At 44.8% G+C, this 18,563-nt stretch overlaps 1 protein-coding gene across 2 annotated transcripts in view; it reads left to right on the top strand.

Moving 5' to 3' along the window:
* Positions 1–13,852: 13,852 nt before the first annotated feature.
* LOC119402413 (nischarin) overlaps positions 13,853–18,563 on the top strand; it is a 101,566-nt gene continuing 96,855 nt past the window's right edge. For both annotated transcript variants that reach the window (XM_049418633.1, XM_037669558.2), the window contains exon 1: positions 13,853–14,172. In XM_049418633.1, coding sequence (XP_049274590.1) covers positions 14,086–14,172 — 87 coding nt within the window. In that variant the 5' untranslated portion in view covers positions 13,853–14,085. The remainder of the gene's footprint in view (positions 14,173–18,563) is intronic.

The following is an 18,563-nucleotide window of genomic DNA, read 5'->3' as shown; positions in this document are numbered from 1 at the left end:
TCATACGTCACGTGTGAAAAGCTCCCACAACCATAAACTGTAAACTACGCGCATACGTTACCGACATGACAACACAATATCATTCATCACGTTCAAGCGCATTTATCCTAGTTGCCTAACAACAAACACTTTATCGTGAACACATGTAATCGAGTTCTTTATTTGACAACAGCACTGATGGACTACTCACACATGCATCACGAAACGCATGTGTGAGTGTCGAATGTGTCGAACAGCACTGTGTGGTGTCGAATGTGTCTTTCTTTCGTCCTTGTCCTTAGCCTGCACTACCATCAATTATCATGCTATACCGACAAGCCCAGATTGCCACCCTCATTGATTTCACTTGGCCTGCTTAGATTTTACACACTTTTCGAGGTGGCCCAAACGCATTAAGGTTTGCCAACTTGGGGCAGTTATAACTAGACACCTTTGGTGAAAACTGCTCTCAAATTTATGCCATTTACAGCAGAAAGGACTGCCCGGATAGATTAGACAATAACACATGCAACACTCATACAAAGAGAAAACTAGTGCCTTTCTATGTCTCGTGCACATGTATGTATTCTTGTGCATAGTCTGCTGCGAAAATAAAGCAGCAACTGATCCAACAGGTACTGCTATGTTGGGTCTCACTCGGCAAACTCACAAAGTCAAGCAGGCTGAGAAATCATTACTGATTTCAGTTTGGCTTTTAAATACCTGCTTCAGAAGAGAAGGGCATCCTTGCAATTTGTGAAATTGGGAGAGAGTGCTTTCGTGCAAGCATGGCAGACAGCTGTGCAGGCCATTTCTTCAGTAACAGAGTGCAGACCAGCAAAGTGCAAACTAGAAATTCAACATAACTGTATCTCATTTACCCTTACCTATGAACACAAGCAAATGTTTTAGTAAGGGCATGTACGACTGGCAGCCCCGTTTGCAGCAACATCAAGCTGCACATCGTCGTTACTCTCAGTGCAGCCACGTCATCCACCACGGCCGCGGTGCTTTCCTTGTGTCCTGGATCACGGCCGCAGGCAGTGTACAACGAGGACTGCAGCTATAAAGACAAGTGCAGGGTTTGATTGGCACAAGCTCACATGCCACCAGTTCTTATCAATCAATTCATTTACTAGGCAGGTTGATGGGCTAAGAGTCGTAATTGCAGCTGGCTCAGCCCAGACGACTATTGCAAGCACTTCTGGCAACAGCAATGCATAGGACACAGTTAAGCACAACACTGGCAACCTAAAGCAGTTAACAAGCCCAGCACAATTAATAGTGATTAAACAAAAAACTGACACCAAAGAAACAACAATAATGTATGTGTATCAATAATGACATACATATGTAGCGATCAATAGAATTATTTTTAGGTACCACTTATATTACGATGTCAGACATTATGAGACATGATTAGAATGATTTTAGATAACACCACTATCCCACAGTGGCGTAAATAAAGGGGGGTCAGGGGGGTCCTGACCCCTCCTGTGTTTAGACCCTTCCTTAAAACGTACTTGTGGGCTAGTTGGTTGGTCATATTCACGATAAACGGCAGCGCACACTGGGTTAAGACAGAAACACAAAACCCGCTTCCTTTTCCTTTCGTTAACGTTTTTCCTTTCGTTAGCGAGACTTCTTGCAGTAGATGAGTTCGCACCAAGGAATAGTTCAATGATTTTACCACCAGTAATGTGATATTTTTTTTCTTTTTAGACTGCGTAATAAATAAAGATGTTTTGTGCCTTAGAAATAAACAAACCCCGTTATCTACACGGTTGTCAATAGGTTGTGCTGGATCGCTTGGCATCTCTTTGTTTTCTTATTGTGGCCGCTGCAATTAGTTCCAGTAGTGCACAGTCAGAGCCAATTACAGAGCCCACGTTTACACCAAAGAAATTCAAGCGTGAGACACGCATATTTGCACATTTTTCTGACCGAACTTCTGGCAAAGCTTCCACGGCATTGCACCTCATGTATGAAAAGAGTATAATGAAAGCGTAAAAGCCACAAACAAAAATTTGGCTGTCAGTGGTCCTTTAAGCAATGCTTATAGAAGAGCATTAATACGGTGAATTACCATGTGCAATGACAAGATGCCGTCTGATGCAGAACGTGGGCAATGTAATGCACATTCAGAAGTGATGAAATCGGAGAAGTGTCAGTGTCTACAAAACTAGATCACTTTCATCAGACAAAAGAGAACATGTCACAGTTTTAACTAGTGGGGACACTTGATATGAAAACTCTGCAATGAGTGCAATTTCTTCATTTATTATGTTGAAGAACTGCCATTTAAGAAATGCATGAGGCTGGCGCATTCTACAGGGGGTGTCACTATGCCTTTCTATGCGACAGCCTGCAAGCACAGCCTAGAATGGCAAAGTCCACTTTCTTAAAGAGACATTAAAGGGCCTCTAAACCATCTCCAATAATTTTTTAACATTTCAACTTGACATGCGCATTGAGTCAGAGTGCCGTCACGATCAACAACGCCAAATGCGGCAGCTCCATAAGCCGCGGGCGCTCTACAAATGCCAAGGAACAATCCCATGTCCTCTATGGGCCTTTCAGTATCCCCAGTGTTGGCCGTGATGTCACCATTTGCCTCTGGTTATGTCATCCACAAAAAAGAAACTGTTTCTCTGCTCACAGGTATGTGCGTTCGCCGCTTTTCCTCCTAGCGCAGTTAGGGGGAGAGACGAGACGACGAACGAAGGTAAGAGCAAGACAAGTGAGCGCTGCTTTTGGACCGTGAAACGCATGTAACTCCGCTATTAGGGCACCGTCTCGAATAATTGTCATGGCTGCGTGTTTGTTGAAGACTCGTGCAGCCCCACAACTAAATTTCGACCTCTGAGTGGTTTAGGGGCCTGTTATCCCTCTGACATCAGAGGCACTCTACATGCACAGACCGACCTCCTCATCCAGGCTTGTAACAGCTATGACTCAGCGCCTCTTCTTGCGATCCTGGCGACTGCGGCGTCCACCGCCAGTTGTGTGCTGTGGTGGCCGATGGGGCACCACAGTCCCCTCTCCCACGGGACCATCCTCGTCACTCGAGTCACCCACGTCCTGCGCAACCACGATGAGAAGATATTTCACAATACTGCTCGGCTGGACTGCACAAGTGAGGAGGAAACCAGAGGAAATATAAGCTTGACCCACCTGTGCCAGCCTATTTTCACTCAAGGCATCAGCACTCTTTCTCTGCTAATGTAAATATCATGGCATAGTGGGAACCTCGTCTCAAATATTACATTTTGCTGAGCAGTGGTGTCGGTTACAAGCACCGCCCACAGCCATTGCTGTTCCTCCCACCGTGAGGAGTTGCTCGATTTTCTTCACGTCAAGTGTTTCAGACAGCTGACTTTCCCATAAAGACACAGGTTTGTGTCACTGGCTTTAGGTGAGAAGCTTGAATGTCCGGGTAAATTTCATCGGGGATTGTGATGTCGCTGCTCAGCCAAACATAATGTTGCAGGCAGTGACCTTTCACTCTTTATTTATTTACCTACAATACATACAGCGCCCATGTAGGGCATTAGCGTAGGGGGAAGTATTAACACTGAAATCGATAAAGTGCTTCATGGAAAGTTGTTGTACCAACTGCAGCAAATAGGGCTACCAAGATTTATTGCACAGTGGATAACTGCTTGCTTCTGTAATCGTGTACAGTTTGTTGCAATAAAAAAACTCTCTGTCCACAGTGCTCCATGTCAGCTCTGGTGTTCCCCAGGGAAGTGTTCTGGGTCCACTGTTATTTATAGTCTATGTGAATGACTTGGTCGATGTCGTGTCCCATGATGTACACAACCGTTTATTCGCGGACAATTGTATTTTGTTCAAAAATATATCCTCTACAGCCGATAAGAATGTATTACAGACAGCTCTTATGGCCGTCGATGATTGGTGTAGTAAGTGGAATATGGGGCTAAACTCTGAGAAAACTGTACTGTTACGCATTACGAGGAAGAAACATCCCGTCACTTTTCCCTACATCCTTGATGATGGTCCAGTGGTACAAGTAGATAAATGTAAATATTTAGGCATTACTCTCAGCAGCAACCTTACTTGGACACCACACATAACAGATATTTGCACAAAACCACTTCGTAAATTATGGTTCTTAAAAAGGAAGTTAAAAGATGCTCCCTCTAGCATACAGCTTTTGGCTTGTAAAACTCCTTCTATCTAAACTAGAATATGCTGCAGTCATATGGGACCCTTCTACGAAAAAGGATATTATGCTTTTTGAAAAGGCACAGCGTAAGGCAATCAGAGTTATTTTTTAACAAGTATCGAAGACTCGACTCACCTAGTACATTAATGCAATTACACAACATTCCTTTGTTAGAAACAAAAAGAAAGGTGAATCATTTAACGTTCTTATACAAAATTTTGTCAGGAAAAATTACAGTAAATGTACCATGTTGTGTCCAACCAGCCACTGCTACGATAACCCGTCGTAAACATGATCCATCATTGGCACTCATACTTGCCCGAACTAATGCTTACAAACACAGTTTTTTTTCCAGACCAGTTAAAGACTGGAATGCACTGCCTCAGGAGATTTTTGGAACTGAAAATTTTGCTTCATCACCACAAAATTATCTTTTTGGTGTTTTGTTTTCACATGTGTTGTAACCTTGTTGTTTCACAGACATGCTGTCTCCTTTAGCGTATTGATGACTGTTTAATGCAACGAATTCATGTTATCTTATTCTTGCTGTCACAATTCACTTGACGTTTCTTTTGCCCCTCCTGCCTGGACCAAAATGTTGGTCCGCAGCATGTTTAAATAAATAAATAAATAAATAAATAAATAAATAAATAAATAAATAAATACAGAACAGTCACTTTCCTGTGCCACTCCTCGACCATTTGTCAATACACATCAAGTTAAAGAGATCAAAGAGCTATGCCAATGGTTGTGCTGCAAAACATCAGACCAAGCATGCAGATTTGTCGTGGTTTACAGTTGTAACACACAGCAAATGTTGGCATACAGCACAGACCAGATCAGACTGACGGGTAAGTGCACCAATGCTTGGTTAAAAGAACACAGTAATTCCTTGAAAAGAGCTGAGGTTTGGCATTTTTTCCTAGCCGTTGTAAAAAAAAAAAGAGGCAGCCACATACTTTCATCTGTCGATATCTCATTCACTATGAGATACTGTGATCAGCATACATGTGATTGCAAATGCATTACAAAGAATGGAATGAGCATTTACGCGTTAGTCAAGCTGGTTTTTTTACTTGTCTTCTATTGATTGTTCTTTCTTTTGTGTCATATTTCACACATTAGGCCCACTCCCTTTGCTCTTCAAACATTAAATGCAAAGCATTTCTTTGCAAACTTTGACCATTTCTGTCTATCTGGTCGGCTAGGTTCAGGTGCTCTCATGGTTGCCTCCTTAACTTGGTATATAGCAAAACTTGCATAGGAAGGTATAAGTGTATGACGAACATAGGCATGTGCAGGGTTCCCCTTCAGGGGGGGGGGGGAGGTTCATCCCAGTGTCCAAATAATTCAAAGTATGGGGTAGACCATAGAGTTTCTCACAATAATACCTAGAGGGAAATCTGGCACCACCGTCCATGCGAATTTCTTAAGGGTCCTCGTTGCCGCGATGGGAATGACGGTATATGTGTCTGCGAGGAGGCTTGTGTTGGCTGGTGTTGAGCGAGGCTTCGACTAAAATAATGGATACGAATGAACAAATAAAGCTTCTCTAAAATTCTTTTTGCGCCGCCCATTTCGAAGATGGATAACCATGCAATTCCAACTTGCCCAGACATCAATTCTTCTCTAAAACAAAACTTTTATAAATGGACCTTATTGGCGCGTATTATATTCTAGAATGAAAGTCCACTCACCTGTACGGCATAACCAAACGATGAAAGAAAGAAACAGACGACAAGGAATCGCAGAGTGAGCGCTGGCCTTGTCGTCTACCTTCCAGTTTTAGCGGCCGTTCATTACTTTTTATGCTAAGTAAAATTGTACATCAACGCATAAGTTTTCAAAGTTGAATAAAACTCGTTTCTATGCAATGATAAAAAGGGAAATAGCTTACTACATGCTCCTTCAGTACGAAATCAACCATTTTGACGCAGGGAACGTGTTGAAGCCAGACGAGTCTTCGAGGTGTTCGGGCTCTTCGTGAACAATTCCGATCAGAGCCAAGTCCGAATCCAACATATCCCAGCATTCCCGTGCGTTCAACAGCTCGCAGCGCCAGCTTTCCCTCTAGGTAATTGTAAGAAACTCTATGGGGCAGACTTTGCGCCCCCCTTCCCGTGCGCACGCCTATGATGACAAACACAATTTGCATGTCATGACATGAATAACATGACATGCCTGTCGCATACGTCATGAAATCCTCTCCCACAGTCACATGTGGCACATACCCAGATGCCAAGGCCCATTTACAGTCTATACCAATGCGGGACAGCGAAAATAGACATTCAAAAAACTTTTTAAGCCACTTTGCATGGATAAAACATGTGAAAAACATACTGTTTATTATGGCTGGCAATTTTAAGGTAGCACACAAATGCTTCCCGGAATGCAAATGCTTACATTATGCACTCCTACGACTTAACAAGCATTGCTCGTTGCCACAGGAATATGTCAGTGAATGCTGCTTACACTCTCTTTCGATGAAACTGTGCAGAAACGCGAGTGCCGGCATTACATCAGACAACGAGCTACCCTGAAGATGCCAGTATAGCCAAAAAGGCGCCTGGTAAGCCCACGATTTGACCACTACTACTCAAATTACACAAAGACGTGAACCCACCTTGAGAGACTTGGCTCAAATTGCGGCATAAGTAAATAATCACCGATTCCCACAATGCGTGGGATCTGCCAGAATTTTTGTTGCTTCCAAATGAAAATTTCAGTCAGACCTGCACTTGTCCCACCTTTTTCTGCTGTTGTCAGTTTGTGCACGGCAAAAAATGAGTTTCCAACACTAATACCTCTTTGCAGACTAGTTGGTTCATACTTGTAAGCTCGACTTGCTGTGCAACCAGCAGGAAAGAAGAAGGGAGACAGGAAAGAGTGCAGTGTCCTGCTGGTTGCTCAGCAAGTCGAGCTTACGAGTTTCCAACACGCCTGCTTTTCAATTCTTTGGTAAAGAAATGTGATTATGTTCCCAAAGAATTCGTTGATGGGCTTGTTGGTACACGATCTGCAGTACAAGGTTTGTGTGGCGTGAAAAAAACGGTACAAGAACGGCACTCGTCATTTATGTTCATACGCGTGCGCAGGGTTCCCCATCAGGGGGGGGGGGGGGGGGCAAAGGTTCATCGCAGCACCCCTCCGCCCTACTAAGTTAATGTATGGGGCAGATTTTGCGCCCCAGGTTTATAGAAGGGGCGACCGCACCCCCCCCCCCCCCCTGGCCCCCCTGTGCGCACGCGTATGTTTATGTTTGATGCCCACAACCACGCACGGGTAGCTTTTTGCGAGAGATTCATGAGATCCAGCCTCTGCAAGGCTGTTGAGAAGGAGAGTTGCTTCCCTCACTTCGCTAAAAAAAAAATACCTTGCCTTATTTTATAAGTAGCTTCTTGCCGCAAACTTCGAACAACTTGGCATTTTCCAATACATTACAGTAATGCATGAAACCAACATACTAAGGTTGGAAAACAAGTTGGCAGCTGCGCAAAACGAAAAGCCTGCAAACTTGAGTAATATCGATGTCGCACAGTGCACTGCTGATCGCGATTGAGCCTGATCGGGATCGAAATTGTCAATGATCGGTTCCCTTCTGAAGCTTGCGTATAAGGGAGTCAATCCGGATCACGAAATTCTATCGGGATCGGGCCCAATCGCGATCGAAAGCTGGTATCCATCAAAATAGATCACGAAGTCTCGACGCCGTACGGCGCGTAATGCAGAACGGTGCGCAAATATATCGAAAATCGCATGCGCGAAAGTAGCGAACGACGGAGCCAGCACACTGCATGCGTCCTGTACGTACCTTGCCTTCTTCTTTCGGTGGCACAAACACGACGGCGGCGATGCACACCAGCTGGAAAACGGCTCCCAGAAAAAGGCCGTAGCGAAGCAGCTCGTCCACCAGCTCGGCCATAGCTCTCAGCGCGTGAGCGTAGTACAACAGAACACTGCGCCGGTAGAACCAGAGAACATCTATGTAGAACCGGACCGGAGAATGAACAGACGCTCCGGACGAAAGTCGACCAAGTCGACTGCGCATGCGCGGCTCTCATTCGGCGGGCGATTTGAACTGAGTTGCGGCTGTGACTCCGCCGTGGTCAGCGGAGCTTCGGAAGGGGACTGTCGCCCCCGATGACCTACTATGTTTTTTTTTTACAGATGTATTTTTTCTCTCTCTCTCCTCTGTGGGATTTGACATAGCAGCTCGCTCTCTTTTTGTCGTCTTCTGGCCACCAAACGTGTGTAACTGGAAATGTGTGTGTAACCAACTGATTTCAGCACGGATCAACTAGTTTCAGTTGGAAACCAGCTAGTCCCAGTTCATATTCCAGTTACAGACCAACTAATCCTAGTTGGGATTTAACTGGGAAGCAGCTGGTTCCAGTTAGAAGGCAAGGCCTACGTTTTCTCGCGCCATTTTCATTCACCAAGGAATCGTGACCAGCGTTGAACCCACGAAGCACAAGAAAACTAGAAAACTTCTAATAAACATTCAGAAACGAAAGTCGTAAAAGTATATTAGAAGTTTAATCGAGATGTTATTTAGACGTAAGCAGCTTGAAAACTTCCTGCAGCTGTGCTGCTATCACAAGTCTAGAAAACTGCTTGCAAGAGTTCTCAAGAACTTCTTGCTAGATCTTTTTGAGAGCTTTCTTAGACATTTATTTTTCATGCAAACCAGCTTGTTGAGGCTTTCGTTGCATCATGCCAGCATTTTGCAATCACATTTTAGATGTTCACAGTCAAGAGTGATAACTAAAGGAACGCCTGTGTAATATGGTGTCAGATTAATTTCTGGAGCTTCTATAGCCAGCAGGTTGATAATTCAAAAAAGGCAGAAGTTGAGGGGAAGATGGAAGCTTCAAGAGACGAGAAATTCTTGGACACGGGGTGTTGCCATTTGGACAACTGCGGACTTGTCCATTCACGGCCTTGAAGAAGACAAGTTTGCTTGTTGAAGCGCTGACTCCAGCGCGACACCCCGTGTCCAAGAATTTCTCATCTCTTCAAGCTTCCATCTTCCCCTCAATTTCTGCCTTTTTCGAATTCTCAGTTTTTGCTGGCTAGAAAAGCTCCACAAATAAATCTGATGCCATATTATGCAGGCATCCCTTTACTTATTCTATGAAATTTGACTGTGAACAGCTAAAACGTGATTGCAAAGCGCTGGAACGATACAACAAATTGACTAGCGTGTTGCTGGAGCCAACATTTTGACACTTGTTGCTGGAGCCGTCTTCAAGCTGCATGCCTTGAAGGCAAGTATATATGCTCCAGCAACACTGCATGTTCAAGAATTTTTCATCTCAGCAAAATTGGTGTTCTTTTGTACAAAGAATTAGTTAATGCTGTTTATTCTGCCATGGCACGCTTAATCCATTGCGCTCCACACAGCATAAGCATTTTAAGTCAACTCATTTTCATTAGTATTGTTGCATGGAATGCGTTATACTGTGCTTCCAAAAATAAATACAAAAATTCAACAAACGTTGTCGATCATAACCTTTATTGTAGCAATTCCAACTAATATGCTGGCCACTTGGCATAGGATGGAACAATGGAATTGATGACTTTGTCCAAGAACCTGCACACAAAAGGCATAATAAAGGTGTCTCTATTGAGCAGACATTTATCAGCACAACAAAAATTGGAAGGCTGGCTTGGCAAACACACAAGCACAGCTGCAACTTTGCTAAATCATCAAACATTTGTAAACACCAATAAGAGCAGTTCAATGGCTTATTTTGTCTCAATGAAATAAATTTATATATGTTAAAGAATCTTAGGTAGGCAAAATTTGAGAGTTCCTCCATAGTGGTGTGCATCAATAATATTGTGGTTTTGGGAATACCTGGCATTCTAATTTCATCCTGCACACAAAAGGCACAATGAACCAGGAAAATTTTTCAGTCGAGCATGCACCTAGACTGTCGCTGCCGTGGCAATATCAACTTCAACTTGTGCGATCACCCGTGACAATCAGGTCAACTTGTGCGTATTTTGTGGCACACTCGGTTGCGCTTTATTCATTAATAAAGCCGCTTTTACAAGGTCATATGGAACAATTATTGCTTCTGATAAGCATGATTATTTGTGCGCCATACTCTAAACATCATTTATGAAGCACGTACGTGTTCATCCTCTGCATGTTCAGATTTATTATTTGTTCAATAGTAAACCGATGCATTTTATATGAAAATTGAAGATATTTGATGTGCTGAAGTAGTTTTCCCGGCACATGGCACGTCGAAAATTTATAAATGCCACAGTGAGGACATGGCTGGATGAACAGGTATGTTAGTAATGTTGCTTGATTGGTCACCTGCATGACGACTGACAGAAAATGGGAGAAAAACAAAAAAACCTCACACGGGAGCTATTTCCTGTTAAAAAACAAGTTATTGATAACTGTCTTTGCAGCATGTTTGGTCGGCAGCCTGACGAATTCTTATGGTAGCCGTCAGGCTGTCGACCAAACATACTGCAAAGACAGTTATGATAGCTTGTTTTTTTTTTTAATTTCTAAAGCCATTACAGCAAAATTACGAAAATGTCTTAGCTTGATCTTGTCAAGACGTTTTCTTAAGACAACTTTTAGCGTCATGTTAGCACGGCTATCCAACGGTGGGATAGCCATCTACGACTACAGGATGTCTTGACCAAGACATCTATTAGCCTTTTCAGCTAGCCGTTCACGACGTTTTTTAGACGTAAATAGCTTCTTTTGTGTTTTATGGGATATCCATCAGCATTTTGCCTGTTGGGTCAGTATACCCACCCATATCTTCTATGTGCACATTCATATCTCCTAGTATAATATCTTGCACTCTTCTACCAGTTCATCAATGCCATTTGCTAGGCACTCCACCATTTAGTTTTCCCCTCTGGCTTTTGCTCATCAAGTGTACAAAACCAAGCATCTGCCCTGCCACTTTCCCATTTAGCCATAAATGTTCACTGCACTTGCTTGACCATTTGCCAACCTGTACTTTTATGAATAAATGCCCCAATTTCACCCCCCTTTCTGCTGCCTTCTGTTCTATTGCAATATTCCCATGCGTAGTCCGGATTGCAAGGTGGTTGCTCCATGTCCCTAAGATGTGTCTCTACAAATCCTTATACCCCCAGCCTTAGCTGCTCTCTCTCTCCCCACTTCAACTTATTCCTGCCACCCCGCATGTTAAAGGACCCCTGACACCAAAATTGAAACTTCGAGATGTTTTTGTGGGGCACTTCTGACCGATTATTAGTGGCAAACGTTGCCTTTAAGATGTACCAGTGCGACATCGGACCGGCCGAGGCCCCGCATGACATTCCATGAGACGTACCAGTACTGCCTCACCCCTCTCGCTGTTGTCGTGCTGCTCTCGAGGTAGTTTTCGTGAGGGCACAGGCGCTTAACAGTTCATATCTTAAAGCAAATAGGTGCACTATGGGAACAAGGACAAAAGGGAGGAACCGACGACACAAAGCGCACACTCGCAATTGAAGGTTTATTGAAAGAGTACACATAAATACGTTACAAAAAAAGGGCACGTGGTGCAATTTTTCTCGCCGAAACAAAACAAAACGAGATGGGTATATCCCCTTAACAGATCATGAAGGCGCATGCGTCCATACGCAAAGGAAGTTCGAAGAACACCGGACTAAAGAAAATTCAAACTGCGTGGGGAGGGGGGGAGGAGAGGGGAGAGAGGAGGGCAGACACAAGTTTAATGCAGTGTGTTGATCAAATATGAATATTCTATCTCTGTTATGGCGATAGAAGGGTGGCTAACGCATCTATCCCCGCATCTCTTTATGTGAAAAGCTTCAATTAGTTCGCGCGTGGTTTTATCTCGATGCCTAGATAGAACCATCGCGTCAATGAGAAAAGGTGCAGTGCTGGGACAAGTGGGCACCCTCCCTTGATGCCACGGCTCTGTTGTGCTCCTGGAGGCGAATATCTAGATTCCTGCGGGGTGGCAGGAATCTAGGCATCGAGATAAAACCACGCGCGAACTAATTGAAGCTTTTCACATAAAGAGATGCGGGGATAGATATGTTAGCCACCCTTCTATCGCCATAACAGAGATAGAATATTCATATTTGATCAACACACTGCATTAAACTTGTCTGCCCTCCTCTATCCCCTCTCCTCCCCCCCCCCTCCCCACGCAGTTTGAATTTTCTTTAGTCCGGTGTTCTTCGAACTTCCTTTGTGTATAGACGCATGTGCCTTCATGATCTGTTAAGGGGATATACCCATCTCGTTTTGTTTTGTTTCGGCAAGAAAAATTGCACCACGTGCCCTTTTTTTGTAACGTGTGTACTCTTTCAATAAACCTTCAGTTGCGAGTGTGCGCTTTGTGTCGTCGGTTCCTCCCTTTTGTCCTTGTTCCCATAGTGCGCCTATTTGCTTAAGATATGAACCGTTACCAACAGGGGCGTAGCCAGGGGGGGGGTTGGGGGGGTTCAACCCCCCCCCCCCCCGAAATTTTTCAGTTTTGCTGGCGTATATAACACGCGCACATGCAAACGCACGCACGAACATCCATAAAGTATGGTTGAACCCCCCCCGAAAAAAATTTCTGGCTACGCCCCTGGTTACCAACTAGCCCAAATGGCTGTTTTGCTACAATATATTGCGCTTAACAGGTTTAACGTACTAGTATCGAGGCACCGACATTGTTTCAATCCCTACCGCGCTTGGGGTCCCGATTTGAAAACTGCGCTTGCAACGTCACCACAGCCTTGTGCATGTGATCTTTGGCGCTCTCTAGTTTCTGATGATGTTTCGGCAGGTGTTTTGAAGTGATGCTAAAATGGTCACAATTAACTACGCTAGAATTAGTTATGCGATACGCTAGAGCATTTACGGTTCAATTTAGGGATCACCAGACACAAAGCTACAAATTACAGTAAAATAGTCGCAAACAAAAGTTTTGCTGTCAGGGGTAATATACCCCCGTGTACAAACAATGCCTCCTTGATCTGAATTAGCTCGGCCCTCGTGCCTACGTCGATTTCCTCTCCTACGGACTCTTGGCCTCAGGTACACTCAGGGCTCTGGGTCCCCCTAAAATTGAAAGACATTCGGCAGCGCCAAAGAAAGCAGCGCGTTGTTGGATTGCATAATCACGTGGTAGTCTCCTGCCTCAGCGATTCCGTAGGGTGCACTACGATTCCGTAAAGTCCCTGGATATTTTTGGGAAAGTACCGTCCTTTTTTTAGCCGAGCCGCCACGCCGAGCACCCTCCTCTCCCGCCTTCCACCTCCCCGCTTCACGGGCCGTCGCCCGGGAAACGCGCGTGTTATCAGCGTGACATAGCATTCTTGATAGGCGCCTGCACGGTGGCCGTTTGGGAGAGGATATAGATAAGGTTTGGACACTTGAGAGAGGAGGGTTGGACACTTTGCAGAGGATATGGAGGAGAGTCAATGAAGGCGCCTCTAGCGGCACTAGAACAAGAGGCACCAAGCACGGGCTCTCGCTCCACAGTGCGAAACCATAACGAAACTGGTCCTGAACGAAACTAACGGGGCCGAAAAAAAATGCAAAAAAAAAGAGATGTATTTGACGTCACATCCTGCCAGTTTCGCTTTCACCGCTTACGCATGCGCAGGAGTTGGGAGCAATGTTTTGTGTCTGTGCAGTCTGTCTGTGCCACTGTGCCCCAACCAGCCCTGGCCCTGGCCCAGCCAGCGACCCAGCACACAGCTCTGCACGGCCAGTACAGCTGCTTGTCGGGGCCTCGACATGACCAAGAATTTGCCTGTTAGATGAGGCGCCACCGGTGGTCGTGCTGCCGTTTTCGTCTACGGCCGTGTTTAAGGCGCTAACTACCGGGATCGTAATCCGCTGCCAGCAGCAGCTTTCCGTTTCGCTCAGTCCGCACGCCGGTCCGTAAGCCGTTTGTGCCGACAGCATGGCGCTGTATCAGCCCGTCCAGTCGTGGATGAAGGCTTCGGAAACTGTTAAAATCGTCGGCTCCGAGCAAGGCGACGGCTTCACGGTGAGTAGCATTGCAGCGTCGTACGTAACTGCGCGGCTGTACATACAAAGCGAAACCGGCAAAGTCTCCGACAGTCCCCGCAGACGTTTTTTTCTAAGAAAATGCTAAACGTCGCCCAAGGACTCCAAACTTGGTGGTGCGCGCGTGTTTCGAGTGTCGAGCGTGCAGTCCGCCAGGCGTCAAGGGGCGGATCGAGCGTCTTTCTTGGCGGCCGGATCTCTCGCACGCAATTAAGCAGTCAACTGAAGTTGGCCAATGTATGTGCCGCGAGACAGAGCGTCCTCTTTGACGGGTGCCTTAAACACGCGGGACATTCTCTCCGTCTTTCTTGTTTTAAGTGCGGATAACTTTAGGGGCATGGGCTGTCGCATGCTGTCGTTGCTTGGCGTAAACGCAGGCAAAACCACGTATAAAAGTAGAAATAAAGAGAGAAAAAACTGGAAAAGGGAAAAAAAGAAAGAGAAACAAAGACGGCCCAGCTCCGCACTTCCTTCAAGCTTGGCACTACTAGTGCGACGCTGCCTTAATATTTTTTTTGTCTCGACATACTGGACGTCGGGAAGCCGCTGCCAACAGGATCAAAAAGTACAGATATTTGCATGAAAGCAGTGTATTATACTTAGTAGCAGTGAGAATATTAGGTCTAAATGATGTGGACTGATAAGCTAGCTTATTTCAATCGTGTAGAGTGTACACATCTAGGATAATCGAGAAACACCAAAATGTAGTGCTGTGTTCTTCATCTTGTGCGCTCTATTTGAAAACTTTCTTCTTTGGCGATCATCCTAATCTACCTTGCTACTTCTGTGAAACCTTCAAAACCATTTATGATCCTCAGAATGATCAGCCTGGATGACTGCCTGAACAGCCATGACCATGGAGCCTGAGTAGAGAAGCAGTAAAGCATGTTGGGGGGGGCCTATGATGCCGTATCATTCTGTAGGCACGTCCCACCATTCGGCCGCCAATGAAGGCGCAGCAGCACTAGAATGAGAGGTGTGTCAATGCTTACCACTACAGCAAGTGGTGAGCTACGGCACACCAGTAACTATGTTATGCTTTGCCTCCACAACCTGTCGGAAGCCCCGCAATTATATGCCAGCTCTGCTCTGTAAACAGTACTTCCCAATGCCTGAAGCCCTACAGGGAAAGTATAGTGTCTTGCGATCATTGCTCACTTGCATAAACATGGCAAAGGCAAAATTTCGTATCCACATTGGAGGTGATGTGACAGGGGTGTAGGCAGAAATTTTTTTCGGGGTGGGCACATCGTTGATCTGTAGTGGGGACGAGCAGGCAGATGTGGTCGAGTGTCATTTTCTGCTCTGTATGCAATGGCAAAAAAAATTTCGGGAGGGGCACGGGCCCGGTGTGCCCTAACGTGGCTACGCCCCTGTGATGTGACCTCAGTCTCAATCCCTAAAAGTATGACCAACCAACAGGTCCACATCGCTACTCTTGTGCGGATTCTGCGGTGGAACGCCTCTCTACGTACTGCCCATGAATAGCTGTCAAGTGTACCAACCATGATAGTCCAGTGGCCATGTGGCATTATATGGGGGCTGAGCTGGAGGTCTTGACTTCCGTACCCAGCACTTTTCAGTCAAGACGAAGTGTGCTTTTACTGAGGTTTAGCTGCACGCCAGAGAATCCTAGGTGGTGAGACTTACCCTTTGAGATGCTATGTCTGCTTATACTCTGGTGTCTCATCCCAAGCACAGTTTAAGTTGACATAATATATACACAATTGTGCACACCACTTGTTTCTGCTAGTTGTAACGACTAGGGGCTAAGAAAGAGCAAGATACATTGAGCTGTGGATGACTTGAATCTCCTGCATAATAAATTTGTCTTCATTTAGCTTCGTTTTGCAGTGTACTGTTGCATGTGATCACTTTGCCAAAGGCACTACCATGTTCGACGAGTCGTTTGACGTGCGGCTTCCTGCGAACCACATCGAGAGTATAATTTTTGTTCGCTGGACATCATCGAAAACGAATTTGCACCATATTTATAGCCTGAGATTTGATACTATTTAGCAAAAACAGAGCATGGATGACTTCAGAATATAAATAGATATCAATTACAATTTAATTAGGATTCATTGCTGTAACACACATAACATATTATGACATACTTTTGTTGCAATAGAATATCGAGTGCCTTGAAATATCGTATCGGTTTGATGCATTTACAGTCTGTTCTTCCAGAGCAGAGTCTGAAAGGGTTAATCTCAAGTTTCTATTGTGCCTCTCCTCATAATTGGGCAGTGGTAATTGGGCAGTGGTTTTGGCTGGTAGAAACTCCAGAATTTAACTAATTTATACGTGGCGACTAAGCGTGTAAAGGAACATTATGCTTGTATTCAGATGCTTCTCGTCAGCTGCAGCAGCTGCAAGAAACCAGTTACTTTTGTAAAACCTCATTACAACAAAGTTGCATCTGACACGGAAATGACTTTGTTATATCCGAAAATTCGTTATAAACGTACATTCCTCTGACTGTTTTTGTGGCATGGCTATTCTGCCATTACATTATTATAGCCGGTAATTCATTCTGTCTCTGTTATATCCAGGTTAGACGGTATATTACACCGCTGAAGGGGCTGTGCACTCTAATGTGCGTATCAGAACGTTCTTGTTCATGCATTGAATTTGTAAGGCATGTTTAAGTCTGTGTATCTCATTGCAAAACACTTTGTAACATGGAAAAATTCTGGGCATGACCTCAAAAAATGCAAAAGCTATACTGGAATACTAATTGGTTACATGCAGTTCTGCAGAGCAGTATTCACTTCCCTGTGGCATTCATAAGATTGATTACTCAAAATGAAAGAAGTAGATAGTGGTCTTTCTAGTTTGTAAATCTGGCCACTCATGCCACTGCAGCAAGCCAGGATCGCATACTTGTCCGATTAAAATGTAGCTGTTCTATGAAAGCTTGCTACTCCACTTGATGCTGAGCATGGAAAGCTGGAGGGCTACTTTTTCAGTAATAATTGTTGTATGTAAGCTTGAAATATTATGTATATAAACACGAAAAAACTAGGGCTCCTAGCATAGGTCGGCAAACTCGCATGAGTCGACTCACTCAGACTCAGATCGTGCAGTGAGTCTGGGTGAATAATATTTCGGTGAGATTGAGTCCAAGTGAGTCCACTTGAGAAAAGCTTTAGTGAGTCTGAGTCCGGGTGAGTTTGGTTGAGGAAAATATGGGTGAGTGTGAGTCCGAGTGAGCCCTAAGCACATAATGTATTTGTTGAGAGAGACTGAGGGAGCACAGTCTCACTCAACAAATATATTTTGTTGCCGACCTGTGGTCCTATCTGCTCATCTTCAGCATTACTATCAGCTTCCTATCGGCTTATGTTTATACTACTCCAGTCTATTCACGCATATCTTAACACACTAGCGTTCATGCGCCACTTCAATATTTATTGATCTGAGGTGAGTTAGGGAGGTGGGGGGTGTTGCCATGGCCACCCCCGCAAACTGTTGCATGGGAAGTCCTTGATAAATTTATCTCATGTGAGTCACGCATTTCATAAAATGTTCTTACTGTATTGAAACCATTGATAACTCGTACTTGAAGGTCAAGGATCAAAAGGTGTATCGTAGAGCACCGATTATATGAGATATTGGCATTAAAGAGCATTGACACCATGATCGAAAAAGTTAGTTTGGCGCTAACGGACTTGTGAGTCGACCCACCCAGGTTCACTCAGACTCAGATCAAGCCTTGAGTCTGAGTCTGAGTGAGTCCGGCTGAGTAATAATGTTGGTGAGTTTGAGTCCGTGTGAATCCACTTGAGAAAAATTTTAGTGAGTCTGAGTCCGAATCATTCCGGTTGAGGAAAATTTTGGTCAGCCTGAGTCCGAGTGAGCCCTCAGAGTAAAATATGTTTATTGAGTGAGCTTTCAATTTTTTTTTTGCCGACCTATGGCTAATTGCAACAAACACTAGTAAAAAAAATTGGCTTAAGTTTAACTCTTGCAAAACCTAGTTATCACAAACAAAAGACATGCTTGGCTTGGTTTTGCAAAGACGCAGGTGATGGCTGTAGTAGCGTTGACCTTGGCGTGCTTCTGCACTTGGTAAGCTTTTCTATATAACGCACTAATCTGGCCTCCCTTAGCTTTTAGCAGGGACTTTGCCTTTGCCAGAGACCTGCAGTGTAGGTACTATGTGTGCTGAATGATTCGATTCAGCCTGTAGCTTGCGCTGAAGTGCACGGCCCAGCTGGTGTGTCATCCGTGGCGAGACTGAGCGACTAAGCGCCGGCGAAGCACCTGTTAAACCTAGTCACGTGGCTCAGAGTGAGTGTAAACGCCTCTGTGCAGGGGACGACACAGCATTCAAGCTTGCCAAGAATGTTCTCTTTTGCCAAGGCC

The sequence above is a fragment of the Rhipicephalus sanguineus genome, chromosome 8 (assembly GCF_013339695.2).
Source record: "Rhipicephalus sanguineus isolate Rsan-2018 chromosome 8, BIME_Rsan_1.4, whole genome shotgun sequence".
In the NCBI taxonomy this organism is placed as follows: Eukaryota; Metazoa; Arthropoda; class Arachnida; order Ixodida; family Ixodidae; genus Rhipicephalus; species Rhipicephalus sanguineus.
This window is presented reverse-complemented; position numbering and strand designations above follow the sequence as displayed.